The sequence below is a fragment of the Mauremys mutica genome, chromosome 7 (assembly GCF_020497125.1).
Source record: "Mauremys mutica isolate MM-2020 ecotype Southern chromosome 7, ASM2049712v1, whole genome shotgun sequence".
Taxonomy (NCBI): domain Eukaryota; kingdom Metazoa; phylum Chordata; order Testudines; family Geoemydidae; genus Mauremys; species Mauremys mutica.
In genome coordinates, this window is record NC_059078.1 from 52,791,999 (window position 1) to 52,808,015 (window position 16,017).

The following is a 16,017-nucleotide window of genomic DNA, read 5'->3' on the forward strand; positions in this document are numbered from 1 at the left end:
AAAGACCCCTGCCAGCGCCCCGGGCTCGGTGAGGAGCAGGACTGGGGCCAGGCTCAGCACGGGGTGGATGGGGCTAGGGGAGCCTGGCGAGGGGCAGGGACCGACCCCCGCAGGCCTGGCATGGGGAGTCACTCAGAGGTTGGGCTGCTGCCCTGGGCAGGCCAGCTGGACACCCACACAGAGGGGCTCTTCAAACCTGGCTTTGGGTGCTTGGACCCCAGCCCCCTCCCCAGCCAGGGCTGTGCCCAGTGGCACTGCCAGGTCTCCACTGATGCAGGGTCACCGGGGGTTTGACTGGCACAGCCTCTGGGCACATACACTGGGCCTGGCTCCCGCTGAATGTCCCATGGCTTATTCATCCTTCCCCTTCCCTAGACTGACGCAGCTGGTGGGCGGCCCCCCTGGAGCAGCCTGGCCGCCCCCCCGGATCCTGGTGCTGGACCTGGTCTGTGAGGACCAACAGGACGATGACGTCTTACCGCCCGTGCATGTTTGGCTGCCCTGTGGCTGAGTGAAGCCTGCTGCCGGGTGCCTCCCTGGGCACAGACAGGCAGCGAGAGTTCGGCTGTACGCTATAGGGCCCCTGAGATACTCAGCGGGACGCTGGCCCCCTTCTCACCAGCCTTGCAGTGGAGAGCCCAGGATGTAGATGGGCGCCCTAGGAGTGAGGCCTGCCCCCGCCCCCCCCTACAGCTAATAAACTCCTGCCCCTGTCAGTAGGACCAGAGGACTGCTCATTCTGGGGGGGTTGGGCAGTACCTCCATCCGTTAACTCACCTGCTGCAATTATCCTGCTGAAATAGGGAGGGGCATAACAGGTTCAATAGCCCCACTCCCTGGGCAGCCTCTGGGACAGCGAGGGGCCTGGCTGGAGGTGTTTCAAGGACCCCCTAGTCTCAGGACAGTCTGGCACCAGCACCAACTCTGTGCCATAGATCGGGGCCCAGCCTGGTGCCACCTCAACCATGGGAGCTGGGCATGGCAGCCTCAGGTGGGCAGGGGCAGGACAGCTTGGCACCCCCGCACTGGCGGCTCCCTGGCAGCTGGCGAGGGAAAAGGGGGGAAAAATCAGCATTTAAATGGGTGTGCCCTGTGCGTACAGCATGATTGTGCAGCACGCAGTGCATGCATGTGCACTGTGGGGGAGTACGTGTGCGTGCATTGATCATTCTCTGTGTGTGGGTGCGTGCACTGCGTGTGCACCATCTAGGTGAGCCAGGCTCCCTCCCCTGCCCCAGTGCAGGCTGCAGCCACCCAGGTGAAGCTGGCACAAAGTCCCTGGTGAGGACAAGAGCACACTGGGCCAGTGACGGGCTCCGGCCGTGCCCAGTGCTGCCCCCTCTCCCCCAAGCGATGGGCTCTGGTCGCACATTCCATACAAAAGCTGTTTGTTTATTTACATAGCTGGGTAAAAATGCAGAGCTGGGACAGGAATGTGCTGAGGGCTGGGCTAAATGTAGCCGATTATATCGTTGCAGATGATTGGCTGCCGGCTGCGGCTGTTCAGGAGGGCAGCGAAGCGGGTGCAGTCCATGGTGAGCTTGGCAATGTCGCCATGTGACTGGTGGAAGAGGGGTCCCTGCGCCCGCCCACCAAGGTGCTTGGGGCTAGGCTGGGGGGCGGTTGGGCCCTTGGGGCGCGCCAGGCTGGCCAGCTTGCGCCGCACATTGCCCGAGAGGTTGAGCAAGAAGCTGTGGGGCTTGGCCAGCCGGCGGGGCAGCGTACTCTCCTCAGGCAGGTCCATCCAGTTCTCCACCAGGTCAGCAAAGCAGTTATCACCCAGCACGAGTGGCTGCCGGTTGCGGCTCTGTGAGAGCAGTGCCACAGTCCAGTCCTGCGTCTCCGTCGGCTCCAGCATCCGCCACTGCTCCAGGCAGGCATCTGAGGTGGACTTGGGCCGGACCCGCCGGCCAGGGACCTGGTTAGGGCTGCTGCGGAGGAAGCCCCCTGTGGAGAGCCTGTGTGCCCGCTGGCAGGAGGGCGGGGGGTTCCTGCGCAGCACTGGCCCCTCCTCCCGCCACGTGCCCCCTGACACCTCTGAGTAGCCCGAGTCAAACTCCAGGCTCCTCTCGCTAGCAGGCGGCGCGCACTCCTCCTCCTCCGCCAGCTCCAGGCAGCAGGCAGAGTCTGCCTCTGAGACAGCCGATGCCCGGTTCTCTGCAGGCCTCTCCCAGCAGGGCCCGGGGAGAGCTGGCACCGGCTTGGGGAGGCCCAGCTGTGGAGCTGGGCCTGGCACCCGCTTCAGCTCATGCACAGTCCGCATCATGCCCTGCATCTGGTCCCGCAGCGTGTCCCCCGCTGCCCGCAGGCACAACTGTGGGGAGAGGAACATGGTGACGTCATCGCTGCCCTCCCACACAGCATGGCCGGCCCATCCCCCTAACAGCCCCCGGGCAGCATGGCCGGCCCATCCCCCTAACAGCCCCATCCCCCACCTCCATCAGCCCCATCACCGTCCCAACACCCCTGTCCACCCAACAGCCCTGTCCCCATCACCCATCTCAACACCTCCAACAGTCCCATCCCCCCAACAGCCCTTTCACCCATCATCCATCCTGACACCTCCAACAACCCCGTCTCCCCAGGAGCCTTGTGTCCCGTCACCTATCCCGACACCTCCAACAGCCCAGTCCCCCACCTCCATTAGCCCTGTCACCGTCCCAACAGCCCCATCTCCCTAACAACCCCATCACTCGTCCCAACCCCTCCAACAGCCCCATCCCCCACCTCCATCAACCCCTCCAACAGCCCCATCAATGTCCCAACACCCCTGTCACCCATCACCCGTCCCAACACCTTCAACAGCCCCATCCGCCACATCCATTAGCCCCGGCCCCATCTCAAAAGCCCTGTCGTCCCAACAGCCCTATTACCCATCACTCATCCCAACAGCTCCATCAGCCCTGTCACCCATCCCAACACCTCCAACAACCCCTTCTCCCAACTCCAACAGCCCCATCAACGTTCCAACAGCCCCACCCCCCCAGCCATCCCGACACCTCCATCAGCCCCATCCCCCTAACAGCTCCATCCCTCATCTCCAACAGCCCTGTCCTCCCAACAGCCCTGCCACCCATCACGTTCTGACACCTCCAACAGCCCCATCCCCCACCTCCATCAGCCCCGTCCCATCCTGACAGCCCCGTCCCCCACCTCCATCAGCCCCATCAATGTCCCAACAGCCCTGTCACCCATCACCAATCCCAACACCTCCCAACAGCCCTGTCCCCCATCCCGACAGCCCCATCCCCCACCTCCATCAGCCCTGTCTCCCATCACTTCTCCCAACACCTCCAACTGCCTTGTCCCCCGCCTCCAACAACCCTATCACTGGGCCTGACACCTCCAACAGCCCCAACCCCGCCTCCAGCAGCGACGTCCCCCATCACCTGTCCCAACAGCTCCAACAGCCCCGTCCCCTGCCTCCATCAGCTCCTTGACCATCCCAACACCTCCAACAGCCCTGTCCCCTCAAAAAGCCCCATTACCATTCCCTGCCTCAAACAGCCCCATCACTGTCTCCCCCATCCCCTCAGCCCCGTCACCGTCCCAACAGCCCTGTCCCTGAATGTCCATCCCATCCTGGCTCCTGCGGGGCTTGTTGCCGGCCCAATGGCAACAAGCCCCGCAGGAGCCAGGATGGGATGGACATTCAGGGTTTATCAGCTGGGCACAAGGGCAGGGCCCAGCCCCACGGGCCAGGTCGTTCCATGGCAGCAACCCTGTCCCCAGTGACCGGCTATGGAACACCAGAGTGCCCACCCCATCCACCACATGCCACCCCACATACCCCCTGCCCTGTCCCCACGCCCACCATCCACCTCCCTGCCCCATACTCATGCCCCCATCCACCCTTTACCACCCCACACCCCCATCCACCCCATCCTGTCCCCTTCCCCCATTCACCTTCTGCCCAATCCCCTCGTCCCCCATGCCCCCATCCATCCCATGCCCTGTCCTCACACTCCCCATCCACCCCATGCCCCCATCCATCCCTCACCCCATCCCCATGCCCCCATCCACCCTCTGCTCCCCATCCATCCCCGCTCCATCTCCACACACCCCCATTGACTCCCTGCCACCCCATGCCCCCCATCCACACGCCCCTATACACCCCCTGCCACCCCACACCCTCCATCCACACACGCCCATCCACCCCCCTTACTGTCCCCACATACCCCATATGCAACCACAACCTCATATACACCATGCCCCACATCCCCTTCCTGTATACACCCTCTCCATGTCCTTCCCCCATACACCAGCCTCTGGCCTTTCTCCACACCTCCCATAAACACCCCACCACCACCTATATACCCTACCCCACACCCTCCCCCATCCCCACACCCTCCCCCAGAAACACCCTACCTCCACACAAATGCTGTCCCCCACCACCCGTGCTCACCAAGCACCGACTGCAAGGAGCCCCCCTCTGATCCCCATGTCACTCAGCCCCCAGGGGAGCCCTCAGACGACTCACCAGGCTCTGGGCTCCTGGGCAGCAAGCCCAGCTGGGCCCAGGGCCCCCAGAGCTGGGGCTGAGTCCTTGTCCTCTCTCTGGGTAGCTACAGGAGCTGCCCTGGGAGATGCTGGGGTCCGGCTGGGCACTCAAGCAGTGGTCTCTGCGGTTGCAGCAGTGTCTGCCCAGGTTAGGTGTGGAGCTGCAAGGGGGAGCCGCACACGCAGGGCCCCGCTGCCCGGACGTGCACCCAGCCCCAGGGCACCACTTTCCTGCTGCTCCTGCACCGAGTGGGCCCATCCCTTCCGCGTGCTGCGGCATGTCGGGGTGAGCAAGCAGCCGCCCCGCCGCATCGGCAGCTGCAGCTCCAGCTCCAGCCCCAGCCCAGCCGCTGGGACATGACAAATAGAGACAGCAGCTGGAGTTACACAAGCTGGGCCTGGGCAGAGATGCTGGGTGCCCAGGAGAGCCCAGCACTGGGGGACAGAGGGAAGGGGCACCACATGGGCCTGGCCCGGAGTGGTGTGGAAGGACCCTGGCTCCCACCGACCCCTGGGAATTCCTCGGGGCAGGCATGTACCACTGGCGAAGGGCCATGAGCCAGGGCCTGGGCAGCCGTGGGCCACACTCCACCGGGACGTGCCAACAGCACGGGGCGACGTGTGCTCTGGGGCCCATCGGAGCTCTCCCACACAGCCAGGGCAGGCATCAGGCCCGGGGAGGAGGGAGCTGAACTGCTCACCAGGGCCAGGCACACATGGGGCACCAGCCACGCCAACAGGCACCCTCTGATGAGACCTGCTCAGGTCCCCTTGTCAGTACCAACCCCTGCAGTCACACCCAGACGGCTGGGCAAACATCGGGCTGGGGTTGCCCCACGGACGCACACAAGTGTGCCAGAGCTGGGAACTGAACCCACGAGTCTGGACTCCCTGGCCTGACTCTAACCACTGGCCCCCACTCCCGCCCACAACAGGGAAGCAAACCCTGGAGTCCTGACTCCCAGCCCCGCCAGGTACACAGAGTAGTGCACTGTGTGGCAGGTGACCAGCAGGGACATGTCAGGGCTGGAGTGCCAGGAGCCTTGCCAAGGGGAGGCCATGGGAGCAGAAGCATTTGGGGCCTTAACAAGGCGAGCCCAGCCTGAGAGGCTCCCTAGTGCTGCCAGCTCTGTGCTTTGGGGTGGGGCTTCTCCTGCTTCCAGCCACCCCCACATCCCACCGTGCCTGCCAGCCACCACGCCTCCCCCTCCGCGCCCCGACTGAGGGCGTTGCTGCACTTCCTGCAGGGAAACACTGGCAATTCCAGGATTTTGCAGCCCGGCCACTCTGCCTGCTGCAGCCCCAAGCCCTGGAAACCTCCTGCACTACTGCACCACAAGGGGCTGCTCACCCAGTCGCCCCACGGCTCCTCCCTTGTGTCCCCGACTGTGAGCGACAGCACCACGGCTCGGGCTCAGTCCCTTTGTCCTAGAAATGAGTCGGTGACTCCCACTTGCTGGCTGAGGGCAGCTGGGCTGCAAGGCATGGGGTGTGCAGACTGCCCTGGGTCCTGGGGGGCTGGATGGACCCAGGGCATGTCCAGCTCCAGGATCCCTGCAGGCAGTGCCGGGTCCTTTCTCATTTGCTCCCAGCTCTTCTGGGCCACACCAGCTAAGGCCCCGGACAAGCGCAGCCCTGCAGGGGGTTGCTTGGGCAGCTGGTCCTGGCAGCCTGGCATCCAACATGCCATGGAAACCATCTATCATCTGGCTCTGTCAAAGCTCCAACCTGAACTGTGGCATTGAGGGCATCAGGGCCACATGCTCCCCAGGGGCCAGGGAAATTGCCCTGCCAAGTGTGCAGACCCACACGGGCCGAGACAGCAGGGCTAGTGCCACGGGCCCACGCCCATAGCAGAGGCCATGCCCAGGGCTCCAGAACAGCCACAGGATCTGCCTGTTCAGCCCTAGCCCCAGCCCCAGCCCCAGCCCAGGGCAGTCCCTACAGGAGGGAGACATGGGCCCAAGTGACAGGGCCCAACAGCACCTCTGCCACTGCTAGTCAGGGCTGAACTGAGGCCAGCTTGGGCGGATTGGCTCCCCCAGCTCTGATGTCACTTTCCCCTTGGGCGGATTGGCTCCCCCAGCTCTGATGTCACTATTCCCTTGGGCGGAATGGCTCCCCCAGCTCTGACGTCACTATCCCCTCGGGCGGATTGGCTCCCCCAGCTTTGATGTCACTATCCCCTTGAGCGGATTGGCTCCCCCAGCTCTGACATCACTATCCTGTCACCCAGCAACCAGTTGTTCGGCAATCAGCACTTTCTTGACATCAGATGTAAACCAACAAAAATGGCTTCCTGTGTCAGCCGCCTGTGAGAGGAGGAATCCTGCTGCTCCTCCCCTGCCTGCAGGGACCACCCAACCCTGGACACAAAACACACGTGCCTGCTGCCCTGCGCGGGTAAAAGTGCATGTGGGTGCCCGGAGATGTGTGTGTGCACAACCCTGCCCAGGGACCCTGCCCTGAACCAGCACCGCCCACCCACCCTGGGGCCAAAAACCAGATTTTCAGAAGAGCACTGGCTGAGACCAGCAGCGGGCAGTGCCCAGGCCACATGGGATCAGGCCCCTGAGGCCAGCGGGGGAGGGGAGGGGGCCTGTGCCCGGGTCACACAGGAGATCAGGTCCCTGAGGCAGGCGGGGGGTGGGGGGCAATCAGGCCCCTGTGGCTTCTCATGTCAGTCCCCAAGTCCCTGGTCACGTTTTGAAGTTATGGCCGGAGATTCCTCCAGCCGCCAGTAACTGCGACCGGGTCACACTTTGCCCTCCGCCAACGTCCCCAGCCCCCCCACCCCATGGCAGGGCAGCCCAGCGCCCACCTCCCTGTGGGCAGCCAGCCCCTTCCTCACCCCATGCAGAGAGGGCAAGGTTGGAGCCGGGCTGAGTCCCCGGGCATGGAGCTCCTGAAGCCAGCAGAGCATAAGGGGGGCTGGGGCAATCTGGGCCCTGCTAGGGTCCCGGAGGTCCCAGAGCCGGGCAGACCCAATCGCAGGGGCTGGGGGTAGCTCTGGGCCAGCACAGAGGCTGGCTCGACACTGTGGCCTGACCCTGGTGACGCCCCGCTTGGGGTTGCTCGGCCCCGCGTGCCGCTCTGGGCACAGGAGCGGGCAGGGCTGGCATGTGCCCAGCGCGGGCAGGCGACCGAGCCCAGCGGTGCCACACGTGGTCCGGGCAGAGCTGAGCCCCAGTACTCCAGGCACGTCCCTGGCCTCTGCCCTGCATCCTCAGCGCCCTTCCCCGGGCTAGCCCCACCCTGCCCCGCCGCTGCCAGGGGGAGCCAGGCTGCCCGGCCGGACCCGCTGCCCTCCCGGGCCCAGCGCGCCCCGAGTCTGGCCACTCACCACTTCTGCCCGGAGGCGGCCGAGGGAGGCGTCCAGCCGGGCGCGGCGCATGTCGGGCGGGGGGGGCGCTAGGCGGGCAGCCCTGGTGCGCGCAGGAAGCCCAGGGCGCCCCGCCAGCCCGGCGCTCGGCGCTGGCCCGGAGCTGCGAGCTGGATCCCAGGCGCTCGCTGTCCCAGGCCCGGCCCCCGCCCCGGAGCAGCCAATGAGCCCCGGTCTCCCCCCCCCGACCCAGGGGCCGGGCCGGGCCAATGAGAGGCCGGAGTAACGTGACTCCCGGGGCGGCGGGGGCCTGAGCCCGCTAGGGGCATCCCCGGGACTGGCCGGGGCCAGACGGCGCGAGGGGCCCCGGCGGGGGGCCGGTCCTTCCATCTCTGGGCAACCCAGGCACCACGGGCATCGACTCCCCCAAGCCAGAGCACCATGGGCACCAGCCCCCCCAGCCCCGTTGCAGAGCACTGGGGGGGTGGGCACAGGGGACAGGCAGTTGCAGAGGTTTGGGTGGGGGGGTGCAGGAGGGCCCAAGGGGGCAGGCAGTTGCAGAATTCTGAGTGGGCGGAGGCTGTGTGTGTGTGCGGGGGTGTGTGCGGGGGGACAGGTAGTTGCAGAGCTTTGCGTGGGTGGGCACGTGGGGGACAGTCAGTTACAGAGCTCTGGGTGGGTGGGGGCTTGGGGTGAGCATGGGGTGTGGGGGAGGAGCCTGGGGGGACAGACAGTTGCAGAGCTGTGGGTGTGGGCTAGGGTGGGCACGTGGGGGTGCTGCGTGTGCGAGGGGAAAGGCATTTGCAGAGCTCTGGGTGGGCAGGGGCTGTGGAGGCTGGGTGTGGATGCGGGGCGGGGGTGCGGAGGTAGGGTGACCAGACAGCAAGTGTGAAAAATTGGGACGGGGTGGGGGTAATAGGAGCCTATATAAGAAAAAGACCCAGAAATCAGGACTGTCCCTATAAAATCAGGACATCTGGTCACCCTATGCGGAGGGGACAGGCAGTTGATGGGTGGTGGTCTGTGCTCGGATGGAATCTCTGGGCAGTCCCCACAGAGGATGCCCACTCTGGGTGTGCTGAGATTGCAGGGCCAGCTGGTGGCAGAGGACCAGGCTGCCCCCTTTGGGGGAAAAGAGGGGCACTGTGTATGCAAATCGCTCAATAAACTAGTTTGCATTTTGGCAAATAATTTGCATATTTGTATATAACCCTAAATTCCGTTTAAAATCTGTTGGTTTAGTTCTGACAAGCCCCTCCTGCCATCTGGTTGCCAGCCTGGGATCCCTGAGCTGAGGGGACTGCAAGGCCCTTCACAGACACAGCACAGAGCTCCCCACACCTGCGGCAGCAGTAGACTGTTGTCCTGTGTGCCGAGCAGGAGAGTGCACAACCTGCCTTCTGCAAACACAAATGTTTGCTAGAATGTTGGAACCAGGACTCCTGGGTTCTGTCCCTGCCCTGGGATGGGAGTGGAGGGAGGGTGTTCTAGTGGGTTGGGGGGGTGGTTGGGAGCCAGGATTCCTGGGTTCATCTCTGGCTTTGGGCAGGGAGTGGGGATCTTGTGACCAGAACAGTGGTTCAAGCAGCATAGCATAGCCCGTAGACGTGGCACCCTCATCGGCAAGGCAGCAAGGCCACAGGGCAGAGCTGTGGAGCTGGTTGGGGCTGACCCTGCCCTGGAGGGCTGTTTGCAGGCTCACACTGGGCTGTCCTGCTCCATGCCACTCCCTGAGCTCGCCATGCCTATGTCCTGGGGTGCCCTGGCATGGCAGCAGCACGTGTTACAGCCCATCAGCCAGAGGCCCCTGCTTAGAGCCCAGGCCCCGTGCTGCTCTGGGGCAGCCCCATGGAGCTACTGCCCCCTCCCCCGATAGATGTTTACACAGCAAGATTTAAAGCAGTGGCCCCCAAACTTAATTTGTTGCAAATCCCCCTCCCTTTAGTTGTACTGTAATCTGTCTCTGCCCCCCCCAGGGGCTGGGAGCCAGGAGCCCAGCCACAGTTGGGGGTCGAGGTCAGGGACGGAAGCCGAAGCGGGGGCATTGGTTGGGGGCGAGGCATTTTCCTGATGTGTTTCCTGCGTCCAGTCCTTCTGGCCTAAGGTGCCAGTGGCCTTCTGCCTGCAACAATTCCCTGGCTTAGGGGTCCCTGGCTCAGCCCTCAGTTCCAGCTCCCTCCCATTGTGTGAATGCCAAACCCTTCTCCCTCCCAGCCCCCGACTGCTGCTCCTTCCCAGCCTGTGGCCCCTGACCCATGCTCCCTCCCAACCCCTGGCCCCCGACCCCTGCTTCCTCCCAATCCCTGGCCCCTGACCCCTGTTCCCACTCAGCTCCTGGCCCCCCTGTGATGCTCTGTACCTCAGGGGAACCCCCAGAACCCCCATGTTCATTCTTGTAAAATGATTGTGTGCTATCCAATGCAAAGTTTGTCATATCGGGTGTCTTCGGAAAGCTCATGATGCACTGAGCATTGTTATAGTGATGTTATAGGTTATAATTTCATATATATAGTTATGAGGCTGAAAATGTATCCTCATGGCTTAAAATAAGCCCAGGCATAAACTCTCTAAGAGCAGAGGGGCAGTTCACACCTCATCAAGGCATGTATGGGACAAACCCAGCCTGGCCTCACAGGAACAAAGGATGCTGGCCTAGGCAGCAACAAAGGATCTGTTGGACTGTTAAGTGAGTCATCCCCCTTCTTTTGGTCAGTTTGGGACTGCGATGAGGTAGTGCTCACCTGACTCTGAAGTGGGGGGGGGAACCAAGAGGGAAGAAAGAACATGATAAAAGGGAGAGACATTTGCCATGGTCTTCCTACCTCTTCCACCTACACCTACAGGTACCACACCAAGCATCTGAAGCACCGATCAAAGGGGAGAACCTGGCTGAAGAGCAACCAGCCAGCCTGCGGTGAGAAGCATCTAAGTTTATAAGGGCACTGAAAGTGTTAAGATCAGCTTAGAATGCGTTTTGCTTTTATTTCATTTGACCAAATCTGACTTGTTATGCTTTGACTTATAATCACTTAAAATTTATCTTTGCAGTTAATAAATCTGTTTGTTTATTCTACCTGAAGCAGTGTGTTTGGTTTGAAGCGTGTCAGAGACTCCCCTTAGGATGACAAGTCTGATACATACCAATTTCTTTGTTAAATTGACAAACTCATATAAGCTTGCAGTGTCCAGTGGGCATAACTGGACACTGCAAGATGGAGGTTCCTAGGGTTGTGCCTGGGACCAGAGATATTGGCTAGTGTCATTCAGTTGCACAATCCAAGGAGCAGTTTTATATGCCAGAGGCTGTGCGTGAACAGCCCAGGAGTGGGGGTTCTCACAGCATAGCAGGGTAAGGCTGGCTCCCAGAGTCAAGGATTGGAGTGACCTAGCAGATCACCCATCTGGATAACACCAGAGGGGAACATCACAGTGATGCAGTGAGCAGGGTATATGTGCAGCTTGTTACTCCAAGTAGAGTTTACATTTTAAGCACTGACATTTGTGATTTTAAGTGAGTCTTAAGTGCAGTGGCTAAGAACAGTCAGGAGGAGGTCACAGTTTTGTTATTTTCTGTTTGCCTATTTCGAGAAAGGGAAGTAGGAACAGAAAAGCAGGAAAATGAGTGAAAGCAGTGAAGCAATTGCAAAGTTGGAGCTTTTTGGACTGAAGTCTGCAGAAAAGAAGAGGGAGCACCAGACATTATTGCAACTGAAAGAACTGGAGATAAAAGGAAAAGGAAAAGAGGCAGCCAGAGAGGAGGCTGCATACAGAAGGGCCATGGAAGAAAAAGAGAGCGAGAGAAAAAAGAAAAAGAAAGAGAGAAAAAACACCAACTGGACCTGCTAGAGAAGCAGAACCAGAACCACCCCCCACACACCCAACCACAAAAACTCCCATCAATCCAAAAATCCACAAATGGGAACACTTATGTCCTGCATACAGAGAAGATTATGATATTGCAGAATATCTGACTACTTTCGAAAGGCTGTGTGTAATACATGAAATCCCCGATGATAAGAGGGTTCCTACCCTGATTGCAAGATTAACTGGTAAAGCTTGAAATGTATTCAATGGAAAGCCTATTGGAGATGCTTTAGACTATTGTAAATTTAAAGATACTGTTTTGTGAAGTTTTCAGATTACCCCTTGTATCTATTGGGTTTCTGGGAAACCGGGCGGGCGGAAGCCCGCCCCATGCTAACGGATCCCCCCCTCAGCCTAAGGGGAGGATCCACAGGGCCTCAGAAACCCACTAATTGCAGGGGACAACTAATAAAAGAACAGGGACAGGAGTGCAGTCAAAGGGTCATAAGAAGGGATCCTGATGGGGACACCGAGCAGAGGACCCCGGACAGCGCCCACTGCTCCTCGAAGGCGTCAAGGGAACCAGCAGACGCCGCCCAGAGGAACTCCGCCCGGAGACGTGAACGGACTAAGGATCGGAAACAAGCCCCACAGTCGCAGGAGTCCCCGTTGGCCAACCGCCTCTCCCTGGTCGCGTTGATGGCCATTTTAGCCAGGGCGAGGAGGAGGTTGACCAGGAGGTCCCGTGACTTCATGGGGCCACGGATAGGGAGTGCATGGAGAAGGAGGTGGGGGGAAAAGTGCAGCCAGAAACGCAATAGGATATTGGTGAGGAGCTTAGGGGCTGCAACCCGGCGCACTCTAAGTAAACGTGCGCCAGGGTCTCTCTCACGCCGCAGAAGGGGCAGGTGTCTGGGACACGGGTAAACCGCGCCAAGTACACACCCGTGCTCACGGCCCCATGGAGGAGCCGCCAACTGATATCCCCAGCGGGCCTCGGGACCAGGGTGGAGTACAGGCTGGTCCACCGGGGCTCCTCACCCTCCAGAGGGGGCAGGAGGTCCCGCCACTTGGTGTCGGGGCGGGACACGAGGGTGAGGAAATGAAGGGTGTGGAGCACGAGCGTGTAGCGATGCTTCCCTGGCGCGGTTTGGAAACGGACCGGCTGCAGATCGTGCAGCTGGCTTGTGGATGAGGGGCGGGGGGGTCGGTCGGGTCCACAGGGCAGGGGCCCAATGAAAAGGTCTGGAGGACTCGGGGGGGGCGGGGCGTGCCCTCACGCAGGACCCGGTCGAGGTAGGCCCGAGCAGCGGGCGGCAAAGCGGCCTTCACCTCCTGTAGTACGCACCGGGGAGTACAAGGTCTGGAGAGCCCCATACGCCAAGCGAGCGTCAGGGGATCCAGCCAGTCTCCCCGGTCGTAGTCCAGGAGGTCTCCGACCCTGGTGGCTTCCTCCAGGACCAGCCTCTGGCGCACCGCGGGGGACTCTGCCACCTGCACACGGAGCTGGGGGGTTGTGTAGCAGGGGCTCCGCGAGGAGATCAGCCCCCTCGGTGGCTGCCACGGACCTGGTCGCGGAAAACAGCTTCCAGGTCCGGAGGAGGTCCTGGTAGAAGACCGGCAGCCCGGAGAGGTCTCGCGGAAGACCCCTCGGATCGAGATAAAGGAGCTGCCGGTCGTACCGGAGCCCTCGGAAGCAGCGCAGGAAGGCATGCGCCAGGGCTCTCCACGCCAGACTACCCGCACCATAAAGGAGCCTCTGCAGTGCCTGGAGGCGGAAGACGTGGACCTGAGTGCGGAGGCCCTCCCTCCTCCAGGGGCAGGTGGAGCACCCCTGCAGGGACCCAGTGCAGTCCTGGCCAAAAGAACTCCAGAACCACCTTCCGGAGGTCGGCCAGGAACACCGGGGCCAGGACCAGGGTGTTGAGCCGGTACCAGAGCATGGACAGGACCAGTTGATTGAGCACCAGGGCCCTCCCTTGGAGGGAAAGGCACCGGAGGAGTCCTGTCCATTTCCGGAGCCGCTCCGCCACCCTGCCCTGCAAACCTTGCCAGTTCTCCGGTGGAGACAGATGCATGGCAGAAAGGTAAACGCCAAGATAGAGCAGCGGACCCGCACTCCACCGGATGGCCTGAAGTGCAGGTGGGAGGGAGCTCACCTGCCACCCGTCCCCGACCACGAGGCCAGAGCTCTTGACCCAGTTGACCCGGGCGGAGGAGGCCGCTGAGTACACAGCCTGGCAGGCCTCCACCCGCACCAAGTCGCCCGGGTCCTGGACCACGAGGAGCACATCGTCGGCGTACGCCAACAGGACCAGCCGCATCTCCGGCTCCCGAAGCACCAACCCCGTCAACCTCCTGCAGAGGAGACAGAGGAAGGGCTCGATCGCCAGGGTGTACAGCTGGCCCAAGAGGGGGCACCCCTGCCGCACTCCCCGCCTGAAGCTGACCGGCTCGGTCAGGGTCCAGTTGAGCCTGACCAGACACTCTGCGGAAGCGTACAGCACCTGGAGAAAACCCACAAACTGGGACCCGAAGCCTAACGCTCGCAGAGTGCCCAGGAGATACCCGTGGTCCACCCTGTCGAATGCCTTCTCCTGATCCAGGGACAGGAGGGCGAAAGACAGACCATCCCTGCACCCAAGCTCCAAGAGATCCTGGACCAGATACAGGTTATCGAAGATGCTACGGCCCGGGACGGTGTAGGTCTGGTCTGGGTGGATCACGTCCTCCAGCACGGCCCCCCAGCCGCAGCGAGATGGCCTTGGCTATGATCTTGTAGTCCGTGCTGAGGAGCGAGACGGGACGCCAATTCCGTAAGTCACGGAGGTCCCCCTTCTTCGGCAGTTAGGTGAGCACGGCTCGCCTGCACGAGAGAGGGAGGACCCCACTCTGCAGGGACTCGGCCCAGACGGCGACCAGGTCTGGGCCGAGGATGTCCCAGAACACACGGTAGAACTCCACGGTCAGCCCGTCCATGCCTGGAGACTTGTTGGTGGGCATGCGGCGGAGGGCTTCTGAGAACTCGGCCAGAGAGAGAGGCAGCTCTAGCCGGTCCCGGTCGCCCTCGCTGACCGTCGGGAGCCCATCCCAGAGCGCTCTGCAAGCGGCTGGATTGGTCGGATCTGGGGAGAAAAGGCACGCATCTGCCGGATCCGTGAGGGGGGTGCCGTCCTCTGCCAGAAGGCAGGTGACGTGCTTCTTGGCCCCACTCCATTTCTCCAGGGCGTAGAAGAAGCGGGAGCCGCGATCCATCTCCCGAAGGAGGCGGATGGACAAAGGCGCCCCGGGCCCGATGGTCTTCGAGAGCTCCTCCCGCTTCTCCCGGCACGCTCCGCAAAGGGATGGATCCTCGGGGCTGGCGGCCAGATGCCTCCAGCTCTAAGACCTCCCGCTCCAACTGCCCTATCGCCGCATCCCTCCGTCGGCTGGTGCCCCGGGTGTAGTCACGGCAGAAGAGCCGGGCGCGCACCTTCCCCACATCCCACCACCGCCGCGCCAAGGGAAAGGCACGCTGCTGCCCTTGCCAGGCCAGCCAGAACTCCCGGAAGGACACCACGAAGCCCCCATCCTCCAGCAAGCTGTTGTTAAAGTGCCAATAGGCTGGCCCTGGCCTCTCCGCACAGAGAGAGGCCGTCACGGTGACGAGGTGGTCCGAAAAAGGGGCCAGCCGGATGCTGGAGGACTGGGCCCATGAGAGATGGAAACGTGACAAATAGATGCGGTCCAACCGAGAGTGGCACGACAGATGGGCTTCCACCTGGACATAGGTGAACGTGGAGACATCGTCCGGGTGGTGGTCGCGCCAGACGTCCACCAGGGAGTGATGGGTGACAATCTCCCGGAGGACGTCCACGGCGGCCGGGCTCTGCTCGGTTCCCGAGCGGTCCCACTCCTCTAGGATGGTGTTAAAGTCCCCGCCCAGGACCAGGCACTCACGAGGATCCAAGGATCCGAGGAAGGCGGATGCCTGCTGATAGAACCGCAGCCGCTCCGGGGCCGATGTCGGTGCATAGACGTTCACGAGGTTGACCATGAGCCCCTCCATGCGGACCCGGAGTGCAGCAGGCGGCCCGGCACAGCCTCGGCGACCCCCAGCACCTCGGGCCGTAGGTCAGGGGAGAATAGGGTAGCCACTCCAGCCCGACGGGTTGTGAGATGGCTGAAGTAGACCCCGTCCCCCCACTCCAGCCGCCAGCTAGCTTCGGTGGCTGGATCCGTGTGGGTCTCCTGCAGGAAAACCACAGAGTACCCCCCCTCCCGAAGGAAGGAGAGCACCTGGCTCCTGCGGAAACCCACCCTACAGCTCCAGGTGTTCAGTGTGGCAAAGGTGATGAGTGCCATGAGGAGGGCTGAGGGGGATCCTCGCCGGCAGGGGCGCTCACGGCCCC

At 62.2% G+C, this 16,017-nt stretch overlaps 2 protein-coding genes across 9 annotated transcripts in view; one reads left to right on the forward strand and one right to left on the reverse strand.

Moving 5' to 3' along the window:
- UBA7 (ubiquitin like modifier activating enzyme 7) overlaps positions 1-722 on the forward strand; it is a 54,062-nt gene extending 53,340 nt beyond the window's left edge. For all 6 annotated transcript variants that reach the window (XM_045025098.1, XM_045025100.1, XM_045025095.1 and 3 more), the window contains one exon: positions 376-722. In XM_045025098.1, the coding sequence (XP_044881033.1) occupies positions 376-511 (136 nt within the window). In that variant the 3' untranslated portion in view covers positions 512-722. The remainder of the gene's footprint in view (positions 1-375) is intronic.
- On the reverse strand, positions 647-7,995 carry INKA1 (inka box actin regulator 1). Of its 3 annotated transcripts, XM_045025104.1 has the most exons (3): positions 5,852-7,765; positions 4,481-4,850; positions 647-2,314 (listed from the first exon to the last, which is right to left on the reverse strand). In XM_045025104.1, the coding sequence occupies exons 2-3, from the start codon at positions 4,778-4,780 to the stop codon at positions 1,451-1,453; spliced, it is 1,164 nt and encodes a 387-aa protein (XP_044881039.1). In that variant the 5' UTR covers positions 4,781-4,850; positions 5,852-7,765; the 3' UTR covers positions 647-1,450. The 3 variants fall into 3 exon arrangements, with proteins under 3 accessions (XP_044881039.1, XP_044881040.1, XP_044881038.1); XM_045025105.1 differs by lacking the exons at positions 4,481-4,850; positions 5,852-7,765 and adding an exon at positions 7,844-7,995; XM_045025103.1 differs by having other exon boundaries at positions 4,481-7,765.
- Between the last annotated feature and the right edge of the window lie 8,022 nt (positions 7,996-16,017).